We start from the raw sequence: 9,700 nt of genomic DNA on the forward strand, positions 1-9,700 counted from the left end.
TTTCATGTGTCATGAATGCATAGAGAGTATAGAATGTGTATCCAGAGGGCTGGGGGAGAGGTTAGAGACCCTCACTTTACTGTTTTATATCCTATAGGCAACAGTGAAGGTGGCATCTGCCTTGTACTATCAAAGTCATAGATGGAGGTCCAGTCTTGGGCAGAATGTGGAATAGGGCCACTTTATCACATACTAGTCATAATCAGAAGGTTGTAGATGTAGAATCCTTAAGGACCTGGATAAGGAGATGGAAGGTCCAACCCTCTCATTTTAAGGAGAGGAAACTAAGAACAGGTGCAGCCCCAGCAGAACCCTCTCTTGTGATGTGAAAGTTCAGTTAACTCCAAGTTGGTAGCACATGCCTGAAATCCCTGTTACTAGGGAAGACTGGGGCTTGTTGGATCACTTGAGAAAGGGAATTCTGAGCTATAGAGGACTAGGCTGATAGGGAATCCACTCTAATTCTGGCATCCTCCTCAGTAGCAGGGAACCATCAGGTTAGCTAAGGAAGAATGAAGTAGCCCAGGTCAGAAACAGACCAGGTCAAAGACCCCATGCCCATCGGGACTGGGTCCATAAAGGATAGCTGCACCTCTAGTCTGAGTGAGATAGGGACACTTGATCTCCAAAACAAAAGAAAGAAGGAAAGGAAGGAAGGAAGGAAGGAAGGAAGGAAGGAAGGAAGGAAGGAAGGAAGGAAGGAAGGAAGGAAGGAAGGAAGGAAGGAAGGAAGGAAGGAAGGAAAGGAGAGGCAGAGGGAGGAAGGGAGAAAAGGAGGAAGGGAGGGAGGGAGGGAGGAAGGGAAAGAAATTAAGCAAAACAAAAACTCACAAATTGGCCATAACTAGTAAGTTATCGTTCATCTACACCTATAATCCACCATCTTTCTGGAAGGTCTTTCAAAGAAAAATCACAGTCTTGCTGAAGGTGAGAAGGAAATCACAAGTCATAATCATGGCATCTCAAAGCTGGAAGGTCATTCAGGCCACTTAGCACAGCCCCTACCTGAACAAGAATACTCTCTCCAGTGTCTCTGATCAATGGCCATCTAGTGTCTGCTTGAAGGCCTCCTTTGAGGAGGAACCCACTGTCACACAAAGCAGCCCTTTCCCTGAAGGGATGGTTCTCATTGTTAGGAAATCTTACCTTGCATCTGGGCTACATCTACTCTCTACCTTCCACCCATTGCTACTAGTCTACCTCTATGGAGCCAAGGCTAATCCTTCTTCTAAGGTAACAGCCCCCAAAGGACTTGCAAACAGCTCTCACGTTGTCCCCAAGTCTCCTGCTAAACATCCCCAATGCCTTCTACCAATATGTCATTCTTAGAAAGCCCTTGTTCACCCTAGCTGTCCTCCACTGGACACTGTCCAGCTATCAATGTCCTTCCTGGTATACGAGCTGAACATTATACTGGAAAAGTGGCCTAACCATGGCCGAGTACAACAGAACTCTTACTTCTCTCATTCTACATAGTGTCTTTTTTAATATGTCTAAAACCGTGGATTTCTTTCCTGACATAACCGAGTGACTATGGACAAGTTCCTTGCCTTCATGGCATCTCATTTTCCCTATTTGTTCAATAAGACAAAGCCCTGATTGCCTCTGCCTAATCAAGGGATGTTATAAAAATGAATGAGATTTCATAGTGTGACGTTAGGTAGTCACTTACCATTAAATTGTAAGTTCCTTGAGGGCAGGGACTGCCTTTTGCCTCTGTGTATCCCCAGGGCTTGGTACGGTACCTGGCACATAGTAGTCACTTAATAAATGTTTGCTAACCGACTGACTTCACACTGCAGGTCTCAGTTTCCTCATCTGTAAAACAAGGGGATTAGGATAAATCACCTTGCTGTTCCCATCCAACTCTAAATCTATGAACCTATAAGACATAAAAGGGTCCATTTCTCAAGCTCTTTCATCCAGTGAGTCCTTCCTAAAGCTCTCTTAATTCCTAGTCCTTTTTCTTACTCCCTGCTCCTATAGGGTCTCTTCTTTGAGGCAATCTGCAAAGACTCCAGGAGGTAAGAGTGTAGGAAGTGGAATGAACTGTATGTACAATAAAGGAGACTGGTTCAAGACCATTGACAAGGCAAACCTCCCCCCACCAAGACACACACACACATACACACATACACACACACACACACACCCCTCCATTGCCTCAGCCACTAAATAGGTGGTTAGAGCTGTCCACTTGTGGTTTCTCTATCCTTCTCTTCCTTGAAGAAAGTTTATTTGGTGGGGAGGACAGGAAGCAAAAGAATTTCTGCTGGGAAGTGCTCCATTCTTTCTTGTTGGGTCTTACAGATTGCTGAGATATGGGACACACTGTCCCTGGGAAAGAGAAGACTTTGGGGATTTGTTTTCTTCTCAGCTGCCTTGTTCACCTCATCATCATTCTGGTCCCAGCTTTCGGCTCTGCACCTTGGCTGGAGCCCCGAACACAGTTATCTGACTCAAGGGGGCTTTGTCTGATGGGCCAAACTCTGCTGTGTGTGTGTGTGTGTGTGAGTGTGTGTGTGTGTGTGTGTGTGATGAAAGACAAGAGGGGGAGAGACACAGAGAAAGAAAAAGAAGGAACAGAGAAGGCAAATTATGGCGCAGGGGGACAAGCCCCTGGGTTCAAATCCCACCTCTGAGGGTAACTACCTCTGTGACTTTGTATAAGTCACAACATTTCTGGGCCTCAGTTTCCTTATCTGTAAAATGGAGGGTGGACTAGATAGTTTCTGAGGCTCCTTTCAGATCCAAGATCCTACGACACAGAGACAGGGACAAAGCTGGGGGCTATGGATTAGAATTTGCTTTAGGTTAAGCCCATCTCTCTGGGTTAGACGAATGCAAAGGGCTAGACCAGATGACCCATGAGAACCCCTCTGGCTAGAGGATGCTGTGAGAAGGAAAGAACCTCAGAAGTCATCCTTCCAATCAAATGGTTCAGTATCAGCAATGGATGTGGTTTTATTAGTGGAAATGACACTAAGGAAGGTAGTGACCCTCTGCTTTGTCACTGCACTCTAAGGACCATCTGACTTGCAACCTCTTAAATGCATGGTCTTCCCCATTATAATGAATGTGAGCACCTGAGAGGGGGCTGTCTGACTTTTCTATTCTTAGCACCAGAACTTAGCACAGTGTTAAGTCCCCTGCCTGTCCTCGTGCCCTCTCCTACCTCCCATCCTCTATGGGCTGCCCTTGGATAACTGTCTGCTCTCCACAGGTCTCCTGAGGGGAGGAGAGGGGAGGGAGCTGGCATCAGGGGAGGAGGGGAGGAGGGGAGGTGGGGCCCTCTCTAAACTTCCATTGGCTCCCCTGGGAACAGCCAGACGATATAAATTTGGGAGGGGACTTGGGAACTGACAGTTAGTGATTTCCCCTGGCCCTTGCAGGAGGGCTCTGGATGCTCCCTCCACACCCTTGGCCAACTTCTCCCTGGTGAGTGAATTTTGACTTCTCCCCTGCCCCTCTCTTCTCCTTCCCTCTCCTGGTCACCAGGAAAGGATTGGCCAAGTGATCGACCAAGAGAGTCCTCAGTTTGGGGGAGGGGGTGCCAAACCAAAAAGAAGCAAACTGGAAGTACCATTTGGAGAAGTCAGAGAGCATGTAATGCCCCCAACTGATCCTCATTTTCCCTGTGGTGTTTATAGATGGACCTAAGGAGTATGATTGAAGGAAAGCAGACAGCTTGCCCTACTTTCATCCCTACCTTACCTTGGTCCTTTTGAATTATTTATGAGATCCCAAGAGCCTGGCACTGAGGGCAATGCCCAGGCTGCCCCCAAAGGTCTTCTAGCCAATGCTGGACAGACCAGAGTCAGGGTGTTGCAGAGAGGATTCTATCTGAACTACAGGTTATCCTGAAGGACTTCTGAGGTCTGAATTTTATGACCTCCACCAATCCAGACCCCAGACTAGAGGGAATGTTAGCCCCAGTAGCCTAAGCCCCCAGTGCTAAAACCTCTTCCTCGCCAGACTTTCACCTGCAAACCCAGGAGCTCAAAGCGTCATGAATGAAGTATTTGGGTATGAGATGCAAGTCCCCAGAGAAATAGCATCCTACATCTCAAAACCCCAAACCGTGCTCCCCCCAAGAATCAATCGATTTCTTCAGTGCTCTAAGGTTTACAAAACACTTCCCATAGCACAGGCCCTGGAGAACGTTACTGCAAGTATTATTTTTTAGGGGGCATGGGGAGTTCATACTCATGATCCCAAATTGGAAATTCTCTCCATCTACCAGTGTGACTCATTTGTCATTTATAGTCTTCCCAGGGATGCCTCTGGCCCAGAAAGGGTGACTGACAAGCCCAGGGTCACACAGTAAAAGGAAGGTTTTGATGCCAGAATCTTCCTCCCTTCGAGGCTGGCCCTCTATTTGCTATGTCAAGCTGTCTCTTGGTTCAAATTCTATTATTTTTATTATTACTTTTTTCTCCTTTTTTTTTGTATGGAGTTTAGATAGAAACAGTTTAAAGACAGATCTAATTGATCTTTTATATTTAACGTTCTGGGGATTCACATGCAACTGAATAAAATCATTGTTTTTTGTAATTAAGTAGCATTGGAATGTCAACTCATTCTCTCTAGATTTATTCTTATGATTGTCTGGATTTAGGATTTAATCGAATAGGAAACTCGTACTGAAGAAATTCTCTCTGTCCATGCAGATCGGTAACTATACCTCCAAAGGACAGTCCTCCGGTAACAGCTCATCATCTTTTTGGCTGTCACAGACCCCTTTTGTAGTGTGGATCCCCTAAAGATCTCTTCTCCAAATCAGGTGTGTGGCCCACACTTATGATGAAATAAAATGCTAAATTTCAATTAGAAGTGAATGAAAATAAAGATGTAATTTTTCCCCATCTAAATTCATGCTGACGGAAGTCACCTTCTATTGTAGAAATAGCAAAGTGTAGTGGCTAAAGCAACAGACTTGGAGTTAGAAGAACCCAGGTTCAAATGCTACCTCAGACACTCAATAAACTGTGTGACCCCCAGGCAATTCACTTAACTTCTCTTTTAGGATTTGAGTAGAATAAATCCCAAGTGCCTCAGTTTTCTTATCTGTAAAAAGAAGTTGGACTCTTAAGGACCCTTCCAACCCTAAATATACAATCCTAACCCTTCCCAGTCACTTCTAATACTCTTTTCCCAGTGAACTAGAAATGGATGGAAATTAGGTAAAGAAGGAAGGGAATAAGCAATACTATGGTCCCTACCATGTGCCAGGCATTGTGCTAAGCTCTTTTACAAATATCTTATTTGATCATCACAACAACCCTGGAAGGTAGGTGCTGTTATTATCTGAATTTTACAGATGGGGAAACTGAGGCAGAGGTTAAGTGATAGGTGCATACAGCTAGTACATGTCCGAGGCTAGATTTGAACTCAGCTCAGCCTGACTCCAGACCCAGTCCCCTGCGCACTATGGCGCCTCTGATGGGGAGTGATGGAGTGACCATCCCTTCTCTTCCCCTCCTAGGAGAGGTTGAAAGCTGGACCAGCATTCATCAATTTAAGCTGATTTGACAAAAAGTCAGCCTGAGATTTATTTGCACAGATGGTGGTGATGGTGATGATCTCTTTATTTCTATGGGAGCAGCCTGGTCCCAGTTCTTCCATTTACCTTGCTGTGTGATCTTAGGGAACTAGCCCTTGCATAAAACCCACAAATTTCTTCCTCTCTCTTAGCTTTAGCTTTTTCCTCTGTAAAATGGAGGGAGAGGATTGAACTCCATGACCTGGGTCCCTTCCAACTCTAAAGCCAGGATTCCTCTAGTGGTTAGGTCTTACAGTCATATTCAGCATTTTAAAGATTATGTCACAATTGAAGGGGACTTGAGAATAATACAGTAGATACAGGGCTGAACTTTGAGTCAGGAAGAGCTGGGGTCAAATCCTGCTGCTGATTTTACCTAACCATATGAATCTGACCAAGTCACTTAACCCCTGAGCCTCAGTGTCCTCATCTATAAAAATCTGACCCACCTTGGATTACTGTAAAGATGAAATGAGCTAATATTTGTAAAGTGTTTAGCGTAATGCTGGCACATAGTAAGTGTTTAATAAATGCTTGTTCCTGTTCCATTCCCCTAATGAACTTTGCCAGCCTTAAAGGACTATAGAAATGTGAACTATTATGATACTGATTTTATAAATGGGGAAATCTGAAAAGAAGCAGAACATGAGCCCAAGTTCTCTGATTATTAATCACAGAATCCTAGATTAAAAACTAGAACAAACCTTGAAAGCCGTCTAATGCCTCCAAAAACTAGGTGGCCCAGTGGAGAGAGTACAGGCCTGGAGATAGGAAGACCTGAATTCGAACCCAGTCGGAGACACTTACTAGCTGTGTTACCCAGGGCAAGTCCCTTGACCTCTGTCTGCCTCAGTTTCCTCATCTGCAAAATGGGGTTGAAAATAATAGCTCCTACTTTGAAAGGTTATTGTGAGGATCAAATGAAAGAATCATTTGAATAGCATTTGCCTCAGTGCCTAGCACATAGTAGGTGGTATAAATGTTAGCAAAGATGAGTGTAGGGAATCCAAAAGGAAGACAATCTCACTTGATGGAGAAGGGAGCAGGCAGAAGGGACCCACAACATCTTCTACCTTTCACCTTCCCCGTAAAATACAGAGGCTTCTTAGGTGGTATTAACACCAACACCCACCTCCACTCTAGGCCAACTAAGGTCCAAGGAAAGAAACAAGCACTTTTGAAGTATCTAACATGTACTAAATTCTTTAATAATTATTACCTCATTTAATCCTCACAACTCTTTGAGGTACATGCTGTTATTAGGCCCATTTTACAAAAGAGGATACTGAGGCAGACAGAAATTAAGTGATTTGTTGCAGGCCAAAGTGGTCTGCCTGGGAAGGACCCCATGCCTAGAGGTCATAAGATTTTAGATTTAGAGCTGGAAGGGGCATTAGAAGTCCTCTAGTGTGCTGATCCCCCATTTTACAGATGAGGAAACGGAGATCCAGAGAGATAAAATGACTTCTCACAAATATCAGGTGTAGAATTTGAACTCAGTTTTCTAACTCAAAATCTAATGTTTTCTGATGGACCATCGATATGGGGAGGGAAAAAGGGAAGGATTTAGACTTGTAGATTTAGCTCTGGAAGGGACTGTATGGGTCATCTAGTCCAAGCTTGCCACTCTATAGATGAGAAAACTGAAACCCAGAAAGGGTAAACAACACTTCTCAAGGCCACAGAGGTAGTGAGTGGCAGAAACAGGATTTGAACCCAGATCCTCTGAATATGAATTCTCTGAGGATAACCCTTGACCTAGAGCAGCAAAATAGAGATCCTCCTGAGTTCTTAGCTACACTTGCCTCACAGAACAGGTTTACAAGGAAATTGTGAGCTTTTGTATTCTTCTCTGTGTCTCTGTCTCCAAAAATAGTTCTACTTTCATTGTCTCTTTTATCCTCATTAAATTACAAGCCAGCATTCTTCCAGGCAATCATCCTTTCCATTCTTCAGATGAGGAAATTGAGTCCTGGAGAGGGACAGTCCTCCTACCCCAGATTGCTCAAAAGAAATATTTCACAGCAGCACTCTCTCCCTAATTGTTAATTAATAATTATAAATAATTAATAATCCACCTTTAAGTGGAATCTACAGTATTAACATTGTCTTCATCCCCTTCTTAAATCTCGACAATCAGCCAATTCCCTTACAACTAAAACTGATCTAAAGTGAAGTGTGCTACCTTGGGAGGGAACAGGACCCCCTTCCTGGAGGTCTCCAAGCAGAGATTGAATGTTATTTGTTGGGGAAGCTACATGGAGCATTTTCTTCCAAGTATGAATGGGACTAAACAATATGATCACTGAAGCCCCATCCTATCCTTTTTTAAAATTAAATTGTTTTTCAATTAACAAAAATCCAACTTATCTTCCTCCCACCCACCCCCATGGAGGGCAGCAAATATATATGATGAAGCAAAACAAATTCTCATATTAATCATGACAAAAAAATACCTTTGTCATTCTGTAGCCTATCTCCATCTATCAGCTGCAGGCAGGTGGAATGTTTCATCACGGGGTCTTTGGAATGTTGGTTGGTCATTGAGTTGACCAGAGTTAAGTCTTTCAAAGTTGATTCACTTTACAATATTGCTGTGACTGTATACATTGCTCTCCTGGTTCTTCTCACTTCACTTTGCATCAGTTCATACAAGTCTTCCCAGGTTTTCCCGAAACCATCCCTTCGTCATTTCTTACAGCACAATAGGATTCCATCACAGTTCTATACCGTAGCTTGTTCAGTCATTTTCCAGGTAAGGTCCCATCCTATTCTGAAACTCTCTGATTCTATAATGAGAGTTGTTCTGTGTGTGACTTGGGGAAGGTCTCATTGCTTTGTATAGGCAATAGGACATAATGGAAAGACCTGAGTTTGAGACCTAGCTCTGCTACGACCAGCTCTGTGACCTTGAGATAGTCATTGGACCTCTGGGAGTCTCGATTTCCTCTTCTTTACAATCAGGGAATTGAGTGAGATGGTCTCTAATCTGAGATTCTGGGGGTTTGTCCAGGTCAGAAAGGTTTCTTCTGCCTCATCCTTCATGTCTCTCTCCCCCACTGCAGTGATCATGTCTCAGGAGCCTCTCCATGTGAAGACCCCCATCAGGGACAGCATGGCCCTGTCCAACGTGGCAGGCACCACTGTTTACCTCAAGATGGACAGTGCTCAGCCCTCAGGGTCCTTTAAGATCAGGGGTATTGGACACTTGTGCAAGACGGTGAGAAGGGGAAGCACGAGGAGATGGGGAGGTGCCAGGGATGGCAGCAGCAGGGTGGGCCCTTCAGAGGGAGATGAAGGTCAGGAAGTGTCTGTGCCTCCTAGGTCAGCAGAGGAGGGAGAAGGAGGTCCACAAGGGTCCCAAAAAAATAACTTATCAGTGTGGCCATGTGCTTGGAGATACCCCAAGTACCCTGGGACAGGGGAGCTTAGGTCAATCATTTGCATAAAAGCCCTAGGGGACAACCTGATACAATCTGAGGGGAGTGCCAGGAAAATCCCTATCCCAAAACTGACTATACTTCAAGATCTATCCTTAAAATGTCATTTAAGTTAAGACCTTTCCATTTCCCAGTTCCTCTGCTTAAAAAGCATAGCCCTCCCCTGGGGAAGACCATTGGGTGATATAGTGGATAGTGTGCTGGACCTGAAATCAGGAAGAGCTGAGTTCAGATCCTGATTCAGACACTAATGAAGCTGTGCAAGAGTCATAGAACCTGTCAGCCTCGATATCCTCATATGTAAAATGGGAATAATAATAGTACCTAACAGAATTGTTGTGAGGATATTAAACATCATATAAATGTAATTATTCATGTTTTGTGCAGATGAGTTTAGCATATCCTTTCCTCTGCAAATATTAGTAGGAAATAAGGAAAAGAAGTTTGGTTGGAAGGTAGGGAATAAGCGGGGCTGGGACTTAGAGCTCAAGGTACTGAGCTACATGGAGACCCCTAGACAACAAACAGGGTGAGATGAAGTCACTGCACAGCTAAGAGAGGGAAGTGCTAAAAGGGCAATTACAAGAAGCCTGGGACCTTGGAGGTGGAGGAGATGGCATGGGAACATGGGATGTCAGGGCTGGGAGGGCCCTAGAACAGGGAATGTCAGAGCTGGGAGGGGCCTTAGAACAGGGAATGTCAGGGCTGGGAGGGCCCT

General features: G+C 44.5%; 1 protein-coding gene across 2 annotated transcripts in view; it reads left to right on the forward strand.

The window, feature by feature from the left end:
- The first annotated feature begins 3,385 nt into the window (after positions 1–3,385).
- The window catches only part of LOC138156397 (L-serine dehydratase/L-threonine deaminase-like), a 13,881-nt gene continuing 7,566 nt past the window's right edge, over positions 3,386–9,700 (forward strand). The window contains exons 1-3 of one of the 2 annotated variants that reach the window (XM_069081687.1): positions 3,386–3,438; positions 4,671–4,783; positions 8,608–8,762. In XM_069081687.1, coding sequence (XP_068937788.1) covers positions 8,613–8,762 — 150 coding nt within the window. In that variant the 5' untranslated portion in view covers positions 3,386–3,438; positions 4,671–4,783; positions 8,608–8,612. Of the gene's footprint in view, positions 3,439–4,670; positions 4,784–8,065; positions 8,763–9,700 lie in introns of those variants that run through there. The other variant, XM_069081686.1, reaches the window with a different exon arrangement.

The sequence above is a fragment of the Petaurus breviceps genome, unplaced genomic scaffold (assembly GCF_028583685.1).
Source record: "Petaurus breviceps papuanus isolate PSGF00001 unplaced genomic scaffold, PetGlider_PUasm1.0 99, whole genome shotgun sequence".
Lineage (NCBI taxonomy): Eukaryota > Metazoa > Chordata > Mammalia > Diprotodontia > Petauridae > Petaurus > Petaurus breviceps.